At 58.7% G+C, this 18,459-nt stretch overlaps 1 protein-coding gene across 1 annotated transcript; it reads right to left on the bottom strand.

Moving 5' to 3' along the window:
* Positions 1-1,842: 1,842 nt before the first annotated feature.
* On the bottom strand, positions 1,843-9,065 carry MISP3 (MISP family member 3). The gene is made up of 4 exons (XM_048832133.2): positions 8,757-9,065; positions 5,803-7,870; positions 3,810-3,892; positions 1,843-2,840 (listed from the first exon to the last, which is right to left on the bottom strand). Exons 1-4 carry the CDS (start codon positions 9,030-9,032, stop codon positions 2,748-2,750), a joined length of 2,520 nt encoding a protein of 839 aa, XP_048688090.2. The 5' UTR covers positions 9,033-9,065; the 3' UTR covers positions 1,843-2,747.
* Positions 9,066-18,459: the final 9,394 nt, after the last annotated feature.

Here is an 18,459-nt window from a genome sequence, read left to right as displayed (position 1 = left end):
ACCGGGGCCTGGCTCAGGTTAGGGGAGATCCCGCCCCAAACTACAGGGGGGTCTTTGCTCCCAAAAGGAGCCGCACCAGGTGCCCCCCCAAGCCCAGCACCACTTTCAGCGGGGAGAACAAGCTTCAGCCATGGCCCGTGGCTTCTGTCCACGGCACGATAGGCTCAGGGACGCGCCAGAAGTCCCAGCTCAGCGTCAGGGCCAGTGACTTATCTCGGGCTGGGCGGGCTTGGTGCCAGCCAGCACACTGGCCACAGGCCCACTTGGTCCCGTCCTTTGCTGACAGCTGCCCCGTGTATAAGCCGGCCCTGGAGACATGGCTTGAGACCCCCCCAGCTAAAGAGCTGCGGCTTATCTGTGAGTATATAGGGCGTAGGGCTGCTTTCTCCACTCCTCTGTGGAGCGAAGCCGTGGGCTCTCTGCCCATCGCCCGCGGGGAAGCCAGCTGCCCCTCAGCCCTGTCATGCAGCCACCACCCCCATGGTGACACCACATGGCACCAGCCGGGGCTCCAGGGAGCCTGTCTGCATCCCTCCCCCAGCCCCCACCCCGGTGTGTTTGCCCAGGCTGCAAGGCGTGGCCACATGGTGGGGTCAGCCCAGGGGAGCCCTCGAGCGAATGCAGAATTGACCCCACGGCCGAATACTGCTCTCACTGACACCAACTTCCACAGCTGTCAATGGTGTCACTCCTGCTTTACACCTCTGTAAGGGAGGGGAGGATCCGAGCCCTGTGAACATGGCATCACCCACGGTGATCGAAACCCGGCCAGCTGTCATATCACCTTGATCTGTCTGCCGCTCCCTTGAATTGCTGCAGGGGCGCTCAGCCAGTTGCTTTCACTCTCTGCGCGAGGGCCCCGCTGGCATAAACCCTCTGCATCGCTCCAGGGCAGCCAGGCCGATTTACACCCAGCAGGGATCTGGGACCATCTCCAACACTAGGTCCAAGGCTGTTCCCTTCATTATTAGCGGTTATTGAGTAATCAGTACCTCCTCCGCTGGACTTTGACAGGGGTTACGGCCATGGGCTGGTTCACTCCCCGGAGTGAGGCGGGGTGGAATGATCATCCCTCTTTGTCAGACTAGGGAAACTGATGCCAGGAGGGAAGCAGGGACTTGCCTACGGACGGAGGCCAGGGGTTGTGTGTACTTTTTCCCCCAGCTCCCGCACCTCCATACACTGTGAAATGTACAAAGGGATGGGGACAGCAACCATTGAAAACAGGCCCACAGGCCCCAGCTCGGGGGCTGAGCTGTAGCCAGGCTGACACCACTTGCCGGCTAGCTGGAGCCACAGCGGATGGGGGAGTCTGTGACACCCTGCTGTGATAGCTGCTCAAACCGGGGAGGCTGCCACCTCTGCCCATCCCTGGGCTTGACCAACTGGCAAGTGGCTGGACCTTCAGGCCTGTCAGGTCCCAGGTGGCTGCAGGTGGCTGACGTCTGTGTCACTTAGAGCAGCTGGGAGAGGCTCTACTTTATAGCAGCACAGGGCTGTGTGTGGGCTGCTCTTCAGTGCTCTGCAGCGGTGAATTCCCAGAGTAACGTCTGCTATGGGGCCTCCCAGCCCTTCCCACCAACTGCCCCAGCCAGCCAGCTCCCTGCCCCCCCCACTCCCCCCTTGATCCGGTCTGTCCTCACTCAGGCAAAACTGCCATGGACATCACTGGGAGTTTTTCAACTTGCAAGCTGGCTCATTCAGTGCCCTCACATAAAACCTTTTGGCAATTAATCAATTTGATTATTGATGAATCCGACAGGGGGGCCCTGCTGCGACCTCATACTCTCGACCACTTTTGCGTTACTCCACTTGGAATCGTTGTGGCAATAAGCCAAGTCGTTTGGTGCTTTTGCTTTTGTTTATTGATTCTTTTTCTTAAACCCTTTTCGCTTAAAATGCCCAGTAGCTTCTTCCCAAGATGATTTCATGCCTGAGTACAATCTACTCTGTCGGCTTGTTTCAGAAGCGACTGCTTCTGGGGAGGAGACTATGTCAGGCTTAATATGTTTGGGATCAAAGTTATACTAGTACTTTGGCCAAATGTTCATGATTTCTGCTGCGGGTTGCATTATCCTCCCACTATGTAAAAGATAGAGAAACTGAGGCATAGAGTGGTGAAGTGACTTGCACAAGGACATGTAGGAAATCAGTGGCACAGCTGGGCCTAGAACCCAGGCGTCCCAAGGCCACACTAATCATAATCCCACCCAACCCAGAGTTCAAAGTGGTTGCGATTCTGGTCCACAAGTTTTACAAGCTTGCCTGCGTGTTTTAGTATAATAGAGAACCAGGTTCTGATTGCCTTTACACTGGTGTGACTCTGGAGTCACCCCATTTGAGTGACTCTGGAGTCACACCGGGATAGCTCAGATCAGCGCCTAGTCCAGAGTGTTAAAGGCCTCATCCTGCCGTGGATTCCAAAATCCCTTAAATTTGGGATTTGGCTTGCTCTAAAAAATAATCAACTACAATGCGTTTCACCTAGGTCTCTCCTGATTGGTCCATGGAGAAAGCTGGGGTGGGAGGAGGTGAAGCGAAGTAGTTCATCACCCAATCAAACCAGCCTGGGTGGTCACATGCATTAAAGCTTTGTCCAATCAGGTAGGTGGGAAGGGCACATGGTGGTTCCAGCAGTGGGATCCTGGAAGGATCAAGTGGGGGGTAGGTTCTGGAGCAGGATGGGAGGTGCTAGGACGTTCCCCACCCTCCACATAGTCTCTCCCTTCCCTCCGCGGTGCTGCTCCCTACTCCTGGCTCTCCGGGTTGCTGACAGCTCCCGACTCCCAGCGCTGGATTAAGGCACTTTTCTGGCGAAGGCTCCGGGGGCTTTTCTCCACCTGTGGTGGGGATGGGACAGCGTAAGCCACTGAGGACAACAAAGGCAGAGATCTAGCAAATACGTGGCAAAGGGGGAGAGGCCTTTCCCTGCAGCGAGGCAGGCCACGTGTCCATGTGCCCACTGCAGGGGCAGCTCTGGAATGAACAAGGATTGCATGCCCATGGTGGGGATCGAACCCTTGACCTTCCACCATAAGGGGCTGCTGCCATGACACCCACTGCTGGGGGTCCCAGGCTGTGGTAGGTCCTGAACCAGCCACTAGAGGATGAAAGGGCCCCGGGCCCCAGGAGAGGGGATGACGGTTGCGTGTGCCCAGACATGTCTGTTGTGACTATTGCGTGATCGTGGGCAGGCGCCCGTGTGAGGAGGAGCAGGTGCAGGCTCGTGTGTGTTTGAGTCCGTGTGGTTTTGTGCGTCTCTGTGTTCTGTGTATGGGCGCAGCGCTCCCGGGGGGATTCGTGCGTGTTTGTGTGGGGAGGCCGCGCGTGTCTGTATGTGTACGGGGGCTCAGGTGGCTGTGTTTCTGCGGATGCACGAATGCCCGCACTGCACATTGTACGCGTGTGTGCAATTGTTCCCAAAGCAGTGAGCACGCAGGAGGGGGCTCACGGCCGTTACCGTATGTCAGCCCGTGTGTGGCTACATGCATGCATCTGCCAGGAGTCGGGACACTAGGACTGAATGTCCCCCCCCAACCAACAGGGCTCCTCAAGGAATAGCAACGGCTCTGGGCTCTGGCGTGTGACTGTGTGTTGGAGCATGTGTCTGTGGCCAGGCAGGTTCCGTGGGCGCTTCCCCATGTTGCCGCCTTCACACGTGTCCACGCTCACACGTGTGTTCATGGGGGTTGATGCCTGTCAGTGGCAGAGCACGGCTCCCAGGGCTCATTGCCTGGCGCAGGGCCAGGCCTGGCAGTGACCTGGGTCAGCGGTGCAAGGCGGGGCAGGGGGGCCAGGGGGGCAGTTACCTGGTCCAGCCCATTCTCCTGGGGGCTCTCCGACAGGGCGCGGGGAGGCCAGGTCACATCGAGCTTCCCGCAGGATGGTCTCTCTGCAACAAGGGGGAGGAAAGTGGCTCAGGGTCTGCAGGCTCCTTCCGCCTCCTTCCTGGGGCTTTGCCAGGCTGAGCAATGGGGCTCCCACGCGCCCCCCCCAGATTCTGTACCCTAATACCTCTTCCTCCGCAAGAAACACTGCCTGCCCCCCTGAGATTCAGCCTCAGTTTCCCTGTGCCCCACCTCACGCCCCCCTAGCAGCTGGGTTAGGGGAATTCACCCTGCCCCGGGGGCTGGTGGAGGATGCATCTAGATAGGGTGACCTAGTGGCTAGGGCACTGGACCCGAATTCCCGGGATGCCTGGGTTCTGTTCCCGGCTCTGCCAGTGACCCACTTCTGCCCTCTGGGCCTCGGTTTCCCCTCCCTCCCTGTGTCTCTTTAGACCAAGCCCCATGGGGCAGGGGCTGGCTCTCATTAGGTGTCTGCACAGTCCCTGGCACAATGGGGCCCAGTCTCAGGATGCGGGGGGGGGGGTGTCTGTGTGGCACTGGGTGCAATGCGACCCTGTTCTGGGTCAGGATCCATGCAGCACCTGGGACAAAGGGGGCCCAATGTCAGTTCAGGGGGGTCCGTGCAGCACCCAGCTAGCACAATGGGGTGGGTGGTGGGGTCCTGATCTTGATTGTGGCATCCGGGCGCTCTTGAAATACTGATCATTCAGCTCCCGACTCTGCAGCAGGGCCGTGATCCCCAGAAACAGGGCGAACCCTGGCTCTGAAACCACAGGCTGGCCCTGCTCCTGGCTCCCCCTGGGCCCCGGGCACAGCCCCGCCAGCCTGCCCCCTTCCCACCACCGCTGAGTGGCTTTCCCTTTCGTTCTAGCCAAAGGTCGGCACCGCGCCCCGCCCTGATGCAGCCACCGCCCCCTGGGTACACACACCGGCTCCCCAGGGGCAGCTCAGGGCCAGCAGCTCCCGGCTTGGCTGGGGCTGGGAACCCAGCCTCTGGCCTGGCCTGGCCTCGGGTCAGGGGGGAGAGGGGCTGCTGGGATCCCCTCCCTCTCTCCCTGGGGACAGCTAGAGACTTCTCAGCCCTGGCCCTGGGACGTGCCCCACACATGCCAAGAACATGGCACGTTGGTGCACTCACGGAGGTGCTGCTGAGACAGGCAGAGAGCCTTTTAGGGGAGATAAAGCCCCCATCTCCGTGTGGGATGCACCTGTCTCTCTACAGCCCTCCAGGGCCCCCTGGAGGCCCCCTGCCTCCTGTACCCCTAGATCCTCTCTCCCGCCCCCACCATGCTGACATCTATCACCTGCTTCTTCCAGGCCTCGCCCGGCTCCGGAACCAGGGTGTCTTGCCCCAGGAGTCGCGGTCTTTGCCAGCCCCGTGTCTGCGCCATTGGACCCTTGTGGGGAGCAGCAGGAGGGCAAATCTGGGTGCCCGTTACCCCCACTATCCGGACACACCCTGCTGGCCCGTTGGCAACACCCACTGGGCACGAGTGGGATGCCAGTCATGAGGCAGCCAGGAAGGGAGTCCCACTGCACTCATCCCATGGGAACAGCTCCCTGTCACAGCCGGCGGCTGGGCTGGAATGGTCTCTCCCAGTGGCCCTCAGAGATGGTCAGTGTCATTAGCTCCATGTTACGGATGGGGAAACCGAGGCACAGAGTGCAGGTCGCACAGGGAGTCAGTGACAGCTGGCCATCGACCCCAGTCCTGGCTCTCAGGCCTCCATCACAGGCTCTCAGGCCCTGTTCCTTCTTGGAGTTGGAAAGAGAACCCAGGCGCCCTGACTCCCAGACCCCAGTTCTAGGTATTAAGCAATGCTCCCACCTGGTTCCAGGGAAAGAACCTAGGAGTCCTGCCTCTTAGGCCCAGTGCTCTAACCTTTCATCAGCACTGCCTTCCTCCAGCTGCCCCTAGACCCGGTTTGTGCAGCCCCCGCTGCGCCCCCCTTACCTGGCTGACTGCGGCGCAGCTCCTCCCCATCGGCCGCCCCCTGGGCATCGCCGGGCAGGTCCCAGCCGTACAGACTGTGCCTCTGTTTCTGCAGCTCCTGTTCCCTCTTCTGGGCCTCCTGCACCTCCAACTCCAGCCGGGACTGGGGGCTCCTGGAGCGCAGTCTGAAGAAGGGGTTGCCCTGGGCCGAGGAGCTCCACTCCAGGGGGGCCTGGCGGCCAGGGCTGGGGCGCAGCAGGGTGCTGGGCTCCAGGATGACCATGTTGGCCCGGCTGTTGGCCTTGGCGAAGGATGGTCCCCGGGGGCCCTGATCTCGGGGGGTCTCGGCACTGCTGCTGCAGGTGACCCTCACCGGCTTCCTGGGGAAAGGGGGCTCGGGGCTGGGCTGCTGCTCGAAGAGCATCTTCTTCTCCTGCAGCTCCTGGGCGGTGCCCCGGTCGTAGGTGCCCCGCACCTTGCCCAGCTGCACTAGGTCTTCCTCACGGAGCCTCTCCCGCTGGATCTCCCGCTGCATCTGGGCCCCGGCCCACTGGCGCTCCTTCTCCTTGGGCAGCTGGGCGGGTGGCTGGGCCTGGCTCAAGATGGGCTTCATCCGCACCTCCACGTACTGCTGGGTGTCCCGTGAGCTGGCCAGGCCCCGCTGCCGCCTCAGGGTCTCCTCCCTCTCCTGGTGCAGGCGGATCTCCCGCTCGATGGGGGTCTCGCCGCCCGGCTTCAGGGCTGGAGAGGCTTCGCCGTCACTGGAGGGGTCCCCGTTCTCCATGCTCTCCCCCTTCTGCTCCAAGGCAGCTCCCGGGTCTTTGGCCCCAGCTGGGTCCCCGGCACTGGTCTGCCCGTCGGCACCGGCTGGAGCTGCCGCACTGCCCCAATCGCTGGGAGCAGCTGGATCTTCACTGGCCAGATCTGTGGCACCGGCTGTCTCCGGCGGACCGGCTGGATCTTTGGTACCAGTCAGATCCCTGGTACCCGCTGGACCTGCGGCATCGCCCAGATCTTCAGCACCATCTGGCTCCCTGGCACCGTCTCCCCCGGGCAAGGTCTCTCGGGGCCCGGCAGCGCTGGGTGGCACCTCGTTTGGCTCAGATTCCACCACAGCCCCGGCTCCGACCTCACCCCGGGGTTTATTGTTGTCACCGGCTCCACCTGCTGAGCTGCCAGCTGGTCCCTCCCTCTGGCCTTCCCCGCCCCCCGGCTCCCAGCTGCTATCGCGCGCCAGGTGGGCAGGCCCAGAGGAGTCACCAGTTGCCACGGGAGACCTTGGCACTGCCGTCTCAGGCCTGGCGCCTGCTGCCCCCTGCTGGCTGCAAGGGGCAAGGTCCCCCGGTGCCAGCAAGGGTCCCCCTGGCACCGGCGTGCCATCCGGCTTGAGTGGGCAGCTGGCATCCTGGCCCCCCTTGGCACCAGCGCTACCCAGCGCATGGGGTCCCTGTTCCCCAGCCAGCCGGGGATCCTTTTCAGACTCCTCCGCCGGCTGCTCTGACCCCGGGCCGGTGGCTGGTGACTCGTCCCCATGCGGGCCGGGGGCCTTCTCCTCGCCCGTCTCTGTGCCCACTGCCTCGGTGCTCTCCTGGCAGCCCTGCTCGGAGCTGGCACTCAGCTTTGGCTCCCCAGGGCTCGCTTGGCCGTGGGCGTTGGCAGCTTGAGGTGGCTCCGAGGAGGGGGTGGCATCGGGGGGGTCACCAAAGACATCCTTGCTGCCCTCCCCTCCACAGGCTGGCCGGCCTGAGGCATCAGCAGGGTCTGGCTGCGCCGGGGGAGCGGGGCAGGCGCCGCGGTGATCGGCCTGGTTGCCCCCCTCCCCTGAGGCAGCAGGGGACTGTCCGTGTGTTGGGGCCTCGTCCTGGCCAGTGGTGCCAGGGGGCTTGGGTGCCCCAGGCTCCCTCTCTTGTGCAATGACGGGGTCAATGCCACCTTCCCCTGGCCTGTGCCCCTTCCCGGGGACATCCATGCCCTCTCCAGCTGGGCACAGGCCAGCGGGGGCACCCCCCTGGCACCCCTCTGGGGAAGAGGGTGGCAGGGATGCAGCCTCCGTTGCCATCAGGGCCAGGCCAGGGCTCTCCAGCGAAACCTAGGGCAGGAAGAGATGCCAGGGTGAGTGCCTGGGGCTGCCCCTCGCCAGTGCACACCAGGGAGGGAGAGGGGGGATTAGATTTCAGGGGTAGCCTCAGGGGTTTGGGGTCAGAGGGGAGTGGAGCCTGGGAGGGGCATAAACCCGGTGGGTGCCGTGAGAAACCTGAGGCTGTCAAACTACTCCTTCTCCTGGGTGATTTTCCACCTTGCCAGGGTCACCCTGAGGACGGAGGCTCATGACGTGAGGGCGCCCGCTGCTGGTGCCTGCCTGGCACCAATGTGAAGGGCTCCCCCAGGCATCACGGAGGGGGGGGAGGGGGGGCTCCTTCTAGCTTTAATTACCAGGCACCCGGAAGGGCAAGAGGACCTGGGGGGACAGGGCACAGACCCCAGCTCCTCGTCACGGGGGCAGAACAGGATCCCTGCGCCCATCTACAGTGGTGTCGGGGTGGCTGGCGAGCTCTGATCACCGCAGGCCCAGCCCAGGATGGTCCCCGCCACCTCACACTCCCCCCACCCCATCGCCACCCCCTGCCCCGATTGCCCCCTGCAGGCAATCGCTTCTGGGCAATGAGAGGCAACAGGCTTTCCCCTCCCCCTCTGCACCCACCTGGGCACCCGCTCCTGGGGGGCTACAGGGTGGTGGGGGGGCCAGGGGAAAAAAGGGGTCTGGCCCCCAAACACATGACAGATGCGCAGGGAGCTTAAATGCTTCCCAGACCAGGGCAGCCCCGGGGCACCAGCAGCGTCCTCCCCCTTTACTGCTGGCACAGGGGCCCCCCCACATACGTGTCCGCCTGCCCAGCCCCCCGGCACAGAAGATTAACTGCTGGCCCCTCCCTCCTTGGCTGACCCCCCCAGCTGGAGCCGCGACCCTCACTCACGTTTCTGCGGGCGTTGGGGGGGGGGTCCCCGTTTCCCGGTGCCAGCCGCTCGCTGCCCACCTGGCCCCAGCCGCGCACCCCTGGGCGGCTGCACCAGGAAGGTCGCGGTGCCCCGCGGTCCCTGCGATTTATCCCCGGCCGCTGAGCCAATGACACGCGCTGCGCTAATCTCCAGCCGGCGCAGCCCGGGACGGCCAAGGGCCGGGAGCTGCCCGTGGCGAGCGCGGCCCCCGGCGCCCCTCCCCGGCCCTGAGCACACACGGGGCTATTAAACATTAGCCCCGGGCCAGCGCCGCGCCGGGATGCGCAGGGACCGGCAGCCTGGAAAGGTGGGAGCGCACCTGCCCCGCGCCCCGCAGCGCCCCCTGCTGGGAGCAGCCGGGAGCCACCCCCAGGCAGCGCACCTGCCCCGCGCCCCGCAGCGCCCCCTGCCGGGAGGAGCCGGGAGCCACCCCCAGCCAGCGCACCTGCCCCGCGCCCGGCAGCGCCCCCTGCTGGGAGCAACCGGGAGCCACCCCCAGCCAGCGCACCTGCCCCGCGCCCCGCAGCGCCCCCTGCTGGGAGCAGCCGGGAGCCACCCCCAGCCAGGGCTCCTGCCCCGCGCCCCGCAGCGCCCCCTGCCGGGAGGAGCCGGGAGCCACCCCCAGCCAGCGCACCTGCCCCGCGCCCCGCAGCGCCCCCTGCCGGGAGCAACCGGGAGCCACCCCCAGCCAGCGCACCTGCCCCGCGCCCCGCAGCGCCCCCTGCTGGGAGCAGCCGGGAGCCACCCCCAGCCAGGGCTCCTGCCCCGCGCCCCGCAGCGCCCCCTGCCGGGAGGAGCCGGGAGCCACCCCCAGCCAGCGCACCTGCCCCGCGCCCCGCAGCGCCCCCTGCCGGGAGGAGCCGGGAGCCACCCCCAGCCAGCGCACCTGCCCCGCGCCCCGCAGCGCCCCCTGCTGGGAGCAGCCGGGAGCCACCCCCAGGCAGCGCACCTGCCCCGCGCCCCGCAGCGCCCCCTGCCGGGAGGAGCCGGGAGCCACCCCCAGCCAGCGCACCTGCCCCGCGCCCCGCAGCGCCCCCTGCTGGGAGCAACCGGGAGCCACCCCCAGCCAGCGCACCTGCCCCGCGCCCCGCAGCGCCCCCTGCTGGGAGCAACCGGGAGCCACCCCCAGCCAGCGCACCTGCCCCGCGCCCCGCAGCGCCCCCTGCTGGGAGCAGCCGGGAGCCACCCCCAGCCAGAGCACCTGCCCCGCGCCCCGCAGCGCCCCCTGCTGGGAGCAGCCGGGAGCCACCCCCAGCCAGCGCACCTGCCCCGCGCCCCGCAGCGCCCCCTGCTGGCAGAGCTCGGGGCTGGAGTCCCCAGGAGCTCCCTTCATTCTCAGCACTTCTGGGAGGACCTCTGAGTAGCTGCCCCCCTCTGAAAATGCCACTTCTGGTCCCCGGGGGGCGGGTGTCACCCCTTGGCTCACCTGGCTGTGTAGTTCTGAGTGTGGGTTACATGTACCAAGTTGTCTGGTCTCAGCCTGGGGGGCAGGGGAGTCACAAGCTCTCACTCCTGGAGCAGCTTTCCAATCACCCTCCCCGTCACCCAGGCACAGGGAGATGCCTTGGCGGTTGGGAGATGACTGCAGTATGGGGTTCTTGACTCATGGATGGCACACAGAGGCAAAGGCTGCTCTGGGAGGGGGACTGCCTGGTGAAGGCGGATGGTTCATTCTGTGGTTATGGAGCTCAGCTGGGATGCAGGATACCTGGGTTCTATTTCCAGTTCTGCGTGACATGGTGTATGTCACATCTCAGTTCTGGGCCTCAGTTTCCCCATCTTTACTGTGGGGAGAACAATCCTGCCTTCATCCGCCACGTCAGTTTGGATTGTTAGCTCTGCAGCACCAGTTCTCACTGAATGCCTGGGCAGCGCCCGGTGCGATGGGGCCCTGATCTCGGTTGGGGTCTGGGCAGTGTCCGGCGCGACGGGGCCTTGATCTCGGTTGGGGTCTGGGCAGGGCCCAGCGCGACGGGGCCCTGATCTTGGGTGGAGTCTGGGCAGTGTCCGGCGCGATGGGGCCTTGATCTTGGTTGGGGTCTGGGCAGTGCCTGGCGCGACGGGGCCCTGATCTTGGCTGGGGTCTGGACAGGGCCCAGCGCGACGGGGCCCTGATCTTGGGTGGAGTCTGGGCAGTGTCCGGCGCGACGGGGCCTTGATCTCGGTCAGGGTCTGGGCAGCACTCGGCGCAACGGGGCCTTGATCTCAGTTGGGGTCTGGGCAGCGCTCGGCACAACAGGGCCCTGATTTCGGGTGGGGTCTGGGCAGCGCCCTGGCATCACAATGGAGGTCTTGCTCTTGGTTAGGGGCCTCTGGCCATTACTGTTACGGGATGGGACTGGGTCACCCATGCCAGTCAAACAAGGATGCTGCATCTCAGCCAGCGGGGCAGGTAGAGACCCCAAACCCACCCAGGTTGATGGGTTCCCCCATTGCCCCCTAAGAGAAAAATGGAAAGGTCGCTGCTGGGAATGGAAATGGTGGGGGCCGGGGAGAGGTTTGTCAGGGATCCCACTAAGTGGGGGGGAGAGCATAAAAGGGGAGTGGCTAACTTTGGGGTCCCCCAGGGAATATGGGGTGTGCCCTTTGGAATACTGGGAGCCCTCTAAGGCAGATTGTCGATGTATCCCCTCCCTTTTAACACCCCTGTTTCCCCACCCCAGGGAAGGCACCTCCTGGCTCCAGTCACCTTGCTGCTGACTTTGGGCAGGTGCGTACCCAGCCGGGCATGTGATCCAGGTGTGGGGGGAGGGATTGGAGCTGGAGTCTAGCCTGGCACAGCAGCCGGGCCAGGATGGAGTGGTGGTGGTGGGGTCATCAGTGCTAAGTACTCCCCCCCCAGCTGTTTACACAGGATTAGAGGACACTCAAGGACTCAGCTAATTCAGATCAGGCTCAAAGGCTTTGCACAACCTCTCGGCTGCCTGGCAGGGACCGGATCCAGCTGCTGAGCTGAAGGAAGGAGGGGGGACGGGCAGGGCCTGGCACAGTCACTGGCATAGCCCCAGGGTTTGGGATCTGTACGGTCGCCTCTCATTTTGTGGGTGTCGAAATCCCCGGGGCCGGAGCAAACAGGATCGGCACACAGGGCCGCGGGGGGCATGGGACATGCCAGCCTGCCCTTGCCAGCCATGAGAGATCGCAATCACCGTGGGGAAGGGGAGCAACAACAAGATGGGAAGGCAGCCCAAGGTCAGCTGGAGCACGGGAGAGTCAAAGCGGGGAATAGAACCCAGGTGTCCTGGCTCCTAGGCCTCCCCCTGTCTCTAACAAACAGCCCCCAGCCCCCTCCCGGAGCTGGGACCAGAACCCAGGCACTGCAGGGCTGAAGGTGAAAGCATCCAGGCGGGTTTTAGGGGTCTCTGAGCTTTCAGCTCTGAGTGGCTCAGTCTCCGGGCACACGGGAATGCCCACACACAGAGCCAAGCTTAGCATCCTCCCCGGCTTAGCCAAAGCCAGGTTCTTCAGGGATAGGGGTGTGTCCCCCGGAAGCAGGCAGGCATGGGATAATCTGCCCCCATCAAGGTCTCCTCCTCACACCCCTGCCTTAAACCCCCGAAGCACATGGTATTTTTAACTCTTTCAAATCTCTTTGTTAGCACAAACTGCTCTACTTCTGGGCCTTCTCCTTAGCAGTATAAACTTCCAACCCCTGTTGGATTCTCCAGCCCCACACCGTCCCGTGGGAGGGAATTCCACAGGCTCCTTGCAGAGGGCATGAAGGAGCATTTCCTTTGAGCGCTTTGCATTTGCTCCCTGCCCTGCCAAGGAAAGAGGTGCAGGGAAGTGGCATTGTCACAAGCATTGGGGAAGTGGGCTCCGGGACTGATCCTGGGCCTGGACAAAAGCTTCCTTGTCTTAGAGGGAAGCTGAGTCCAGTGCCCGGTTCATTAGGACCATGGCCCCTGTGCGCTCGGGCCCCACCACTTCCCAGTGCAGATGGGCAGAAAAGGACCCAAGCGTCCAGCGTCCGCCTTGCTGAATGAAAACACACTGGGAGGTTTTCCTGAAGGTGGGGAGCAAAAGTCTAATTGGGCACCACCTAGTGGCAGCAGGGTGAAAGAGTGCGTAGGTGGGGAGTAGTTGGTTCCAGGCTGTTAGACACACAAGGTGGGTGAGATAAATACCTTCGGGGAGGGACACAAGCTGTCACCGAGCTCTTCTCCAGCTCAGAGCACGGCAGCTCAGAGAACGTGGAACAGCTTGTTTAGCAGAAGTGGGTCCCACACATTCCAAGAAAGAACAGGAGGACTCGTGGCACCTTAGAGACTAACCAATGTATTTGAGCAGAAGCTTTCGGGAGCTCCAGCTCACTTCATCGGATGCATCGGATGCTGTAGCTCACAAAAGCTTCTGCTCAAATAAACTGGTTAGTCTCTAAGGTGCCACGAGTCCTCCTGTTCTTTCTGTGGATACAGGTTTCAGAGGAACAGCCGTGTTAGTCTGTAACTAACCAATTTATTTGAGCATGAGCTTTCGTGAGCTACAGCTCACTTCATCAGATGCATACCGTGGAAACTGCAGCAGACTTTATATACACACAGAGAATATGAAACAATACACAGTGGGGTGGGAGGAGGTATTGTTTCATATTCTCTGTGTGTATATAAAGTCTGCTGCAGTTTCCACGGTATGCATCCGATGAAGTGAGCTGTAGCTCACGAAAGCTCATGCTCAAATAAATTGGTTAGTCTCTAAGGTGCCACAAGTCCTCCTGTTCTTTCTGTGGATACAGACTCCTCTGGAACAAAACATTCCAAGGGATCATTCAAGGTGATTGGCCATTAACAGCTCTCCAGTCCTAGGGGGGAAAGGGAGCGCGGGGGGGGGGGGGGAAGGGAGCGCGGGGGGGGGGGGCGGGGGCGGGGAGTTTTGTGAAGATAAGAAGGGCCAAACTGGGGCAGAGCAACAGTCCGTCGAGCCCAGTGCCCTGTCTTCAGACAAAAAGAAAAGGAGGACTTGTGGCACCTTAGAGACTAACCAATTTATTTGAGCATGAGCTTTCGTGAGCTACAGCTCACTTCATCAGATGTTTACCGTGGAAACTGCAGCAGACTTTATATACACACAAAAAGAAAAGGAGTACTTGTGGCACCTTAGAGACTAACGAATTTATTTGAGCATGAGCTTTCGTGAGCTACAGCTCACTTCATCAGATGTTTACCGTGGAAACTGCAGCAGACTTTATATACACACAGAGAATATGAAACAATACCTCCTCCCACCCCACTGTCCTGCTGGTAATAGCTTATCTAAAGTGATCAACAGGTGGGCCATTTCCAGCACAAATCCAGGTTTTCTCACCCTCCACCCCCCACACAAATTCACTCTCCTGCTGGTGCTAGCCCATCCAAAGTGACAACTCTTTGCATAATCAAGTCGGGCTATTTCCTGCATAGATCAAGGTTTTCTCACATCCCCCCCACCCCCATACACACACAAACTCACTCTCCTGCTGGTAATAGCTCATCTAAACTGACCACTCTCCAAGTTTAAATCCAAGTTAAACCAGAACATCTGGGGGGGGGTGGGTAGGAAAAACAAGAAGAAACAGGCTACCTTGCATAATGACTTAGCCACTCCCAGTCTCTATTTAAGCCTAAATTAATAGTATCCAATTTGCAAATGAATTCCAATTCAGCAGTTTCTCGCTGGAGTCTGGATTTGAAGTTTTTTTGTTTTAAGATAGCGACCTTCATGTCTGTGATTGCGTGACCAGAGAGATTGAAGTGTTCTCCGACTGGTTTATGAATGTTATAATTCTTGACATCTGATTTGTGTCCATTTATTCTTTTACGTAGAGACTGTCCAGTTTGACCGATGTACATGGCAGAGGGGCATTGCTGGCACATGATGGCATATATCACATTGGTGGATGTGCAGGTGAACGAGCCTCTGATAGTGTGGCTGATGTTATTAGGCCCTGTGATGGTGTCCCCTGAATAGATATGTGGGCACAATTGGCAACGGGCTTTGTTGCAAGGATAAGTTCCTGGGTTAGTGGTTCTGTTGTGTGGTATGTGGTTGTTGGTGAGTATTTGCTTCAGATTGCGGGGCTGTCTGTAGGCAAGGACTGGCCTGTCTCCCAAGACTTGTGAGAGTGTTGGGTCATCCTTTAGGATAGGTTGTAGATCCTTAATAATGCGTTGGAGGGGTTTTAGTTGGGGGCTGAAGGTGACCGCTAGTGGCGTTCTGTTATTTTCTTTATTAGGCCTGTCCTGTAGTAGGTAACTTCTGGGAACTCTTCTGGCTCTATCAATCTGTTTCTTTACTTCTGCAGGTGGGTATTGTAGTTGTAAGAAAGCTTGACAGAGATCTTGTAGGTGTTTGTCTCTGTCTGAGGGGTTGGAGCAAATGCGGTTGTATCGCAGAGCTTGGCTGTAGACGATGGATCGTGTGGTGTGGTCAGGGTGAAAGCTGGAGGCATGCAGGTAGGAATAGCGGTCAGTAGGTTTCCGGTATAGGGTGGTGTTTATGTGGCCATTGTTTATTAGCACTGTAGTGTCCAGGAAGTGGATCTCTTGTGTGGACTGGACCAGGCTGAGGTTGGTGGTGGGATGGAAATTGTTGAAATCGTGGTGGAATTCCTCAAGAGCTTCTTTTCCATGGGTCCAGATGATGAAGATGTCATCAATATAGCGCAAGTAGAGTAGGGGCTTTAGGGGACGAGAGCTGAGGAAGCGTTGTTCTAAATCAGCCATAAAAATGTTGGCATACTGTGGGGCCATGCGGGTACCCATAGCAGTGCCGCTGATCTGAAGGTATACATTGTCCCCAAATGTGAAATCCAGACTCCAGCGAGAAACTGCTGAATTGGAATTCATTTGCAAATTGGATACTATTAATTTAGGCTTAAATAGAGACTGGGAGTGGCTAAGTCATTATGCAAGGTAGCCTGTTTCTTCTTGTTTTTCCTACCCACCCCCCCCCAGATGTTCTGGTTTAACTTGGATTTAAACTTGGAGAGTGGTCAGTTTAGATGAGCTATTACCAGCAGGAGAGTGAGTTTGTGTGTGTATGGGGGTGGGGGGGATGTGAGAAAACCTTGATCTATGCAGGAAATAGCCCGACTTGATTATGCAAAGAGTTGTCACTTTGGATGGGCTAGCACCAGCAGGAGAGTGAATTTGTGTGGGGGGTGGAGGGTGAGAAAACCTGGATTTGTGCTGGAAATGGCCCACCTGTTGATCACTTTAGATAAGCTATTACCAGCAGGACAGTGGGGTGGGAGGAGGTATTGTTTCATATTCTCTGTGTGTATATAAAGTCTGCTGCAGTTTCCACGGTAAACATCTGATGAAGTGAGCTGTAGCTCACGAAAGCTCATGCTCAAATAAATTCGTTAGTCTCTAAGGTGCCACAAGTACTCCTTTTCTTTTTGCGAATACAGACTAACACGGCTGTTCCTCTGAAACCTGTCATTATGCAAGGCACTGCATTTAGCCGTATGGAGTGGAAATCTATCAACTGCATGAAGAAACTTGTACAGATACAGACAGACATCATCTTCCTTTCCAAATGCAAACAGATGGACATCGTACCAAAAGGACTGAAGGTCAAAAATCCATTACAATCTACATACCACACAGACTATGCTGACAGCTTGTGCCTCACGCTCTCAAAGAAACTGCGGAATCACCTGATCAAGATCCTCTACAGCAAACAGGGAAAGATTAAGAATGAGCTCTCAAAAATGGATACTCTCATAAAGAACCAACCTTCCACACAAACTTCCTCGTGGCTGGATTTTACTAAAACTAGACAAGCCATTTACAACGCACACTTTGCTTCTCTACAAAAGAAAAAAGACACTAAACTTTCTAAACTACTACATGCTACAAGGGGCCACAGCAATGGTTCCCTCACCCCACCTAGCAATATTGTTAACCTATCCAACTATGCTCTCAGCCCAGCAGAAGCAGCTGTTCTATCTCGGGGCCTCTCCTTCTGCCCCTCCACCCCCACGAACATGATACAGTTCTGTGGTGACCTAGAATCCTATTTTCGACGTCTCCGTCTCAAGGAATATTTCCAAAATACCTCTGAACAACATACTAATCCACAGAGGTCTCCCTGCCAACACTACAGAAAGAGGGATTCTAGATGGACTCCTCCTGAAGGTCGAAACAGCAGACTGGACTTCTACATAGAGTGCTTCCGCCGACGTGCACGAGCTGAAATTGTGGAAAAGCAGCATCACTTGCCCCATAACCTCAGCCATGCGGAACGCAATGCCATCCACAGCCTCAGAAACAACTCTGACATCATAATCAAAAAGGCTGACAAAGGAGGTGCTGTTGTCATCATGAATAGGTCGGAATATGAACAAGAGGCTGCTCGGCAGCTCTCCAACACGAGTTTCTACAAGCCATTACCCTATGATCCCACTGAGAGTTACCAAAAGCAACTACAGCATTTGCTCAAGAAACTTCCTGAAAAAGCACAAGATCAAATCCGCACAGACACACCCCTGGAACCCCGACCTGGGATATTCTATCTACTACCCAAGATCCATAAACCTGGAAATCCTGGGCGCCCCATCATCTCAGGCATTGGCACCCTGACAGCAGGATTGTCTGGCTATGTAGACTCCCTCCTCAGGCCCTACGCTACCAGCACTCCCAGCTACCTTCGAGACACCACTGACTTCCTGAGGAAACTTCAATCCATCGGTGATCTTCCTGAAAACACCATCCTGGCTACTATGGATGTAGAAGCCCTCTACACCAACATTCCACACAAAGATGGACTACAAGCCGTCAAGAACACTATCCCCGATAATGTCACGGCTAACCTGGTGGCTGAACTTTGTGACTTTGTCCTTACCCATAACTATTTCACATTTGGGGACAATGTATACCTTCAGATCAGCGGCACTGCTATGGGTACCCGCATGGCCCCACAGTATGCCAACATTTTTATGGCTGATTTAGAACAACGCTTCCTCAGCTCTCGTCCCCTAAAGCCCCTACTCTACTTGCGCTATATTGATGACATCTTCATCATCTGGACCCATGGAAAAGAAGCTCTTGAGGAATTCCACCACGATTTCAACAATTTCCATCCCACCACCAACCTCAGCCTGGTCCAGTCCACACAAGAGATCCACTTCCTGGACACTACAGTGCTAATAAACAATGGCCACATAAACACCACCCTATACCGGAAACCTACTGACCGCTATTCCTACCTGCATGCCTCCAGCTTTCACCCTGACCACACCACACGATCCATCGTCTACAGCCAAGCTCTGCGATACAACCGCATTTGCTCCAACCCCTCAGACAGAGACAAACACCTACAAGATCTCTGTCAAGCTTTCTTACAACTACAATACCCACCTGCAGAAGTAAAGAAACAGATTGATAGAGCCAGAAGAGTTCCCAGAAGTTACCTACTACAGGACAGGCCTAATAAAGAAAATAACAGAACGCCACTAGCGGTCACCTTCAGCCCCCAACTAAAACCCCTCCAACGCATTATTAAGGATCTACAACCTATCCTAAAGGATGACCCAACACTCTCACAAGTCTTGGGAGACAGGCCAGTCCTTGCCTACAGACAGCCCCGCAATCTGAAGCAAATACTCACCAACAACCACATACCACACAACAGAACCACTAACCCAGGAACTTATCCTTGCAACAAAGCCCGTTGCCAATTGTGCCCACATATCTATTC

This window comes from Caretta caretta, chromosome 20 (assembly GCF_965140235.1).
Source record: "Caretta caretta isolate rCarCar2 chromosome 20, rCarCar1.hap1, whole genome shotgun sequence".
Taxonomy (NCBI): Eukaryota; Metazoa; Chordata; order Testudines; family Cheloniidae; genus Caretta; species Caretta caretta.
This window is presented reverse-complemented; position numbering and strand designations above follow the sequence as displayed.

Excerpts from the sequence above, each read along its gene's own strand:
- MISP3 (XM_048832133.2), bottom strand. The coding sequence starts at position 9,032 with ATGTTTAATAGCCCCGTGTGTGCTCAGGGCCGGGGAGGGGCGCCGGGG. Across the intron at positions 7,871-8,756 it reads CCCCCAACGCCCGCAGAAAC|GTTTCGCTGGAGAGCCCTGG; the intron begins GTGAGTGAGGGT and ends TTCCTGCCCTAG. Across the intron at positions 2,841-3,809 it reads AGGAGAATGGGCTGGACCAG|GTGGAGAAAAGCCCCCGGAG; the intron begins GTAACTGCCCCC and ends TCCCCACCACAG.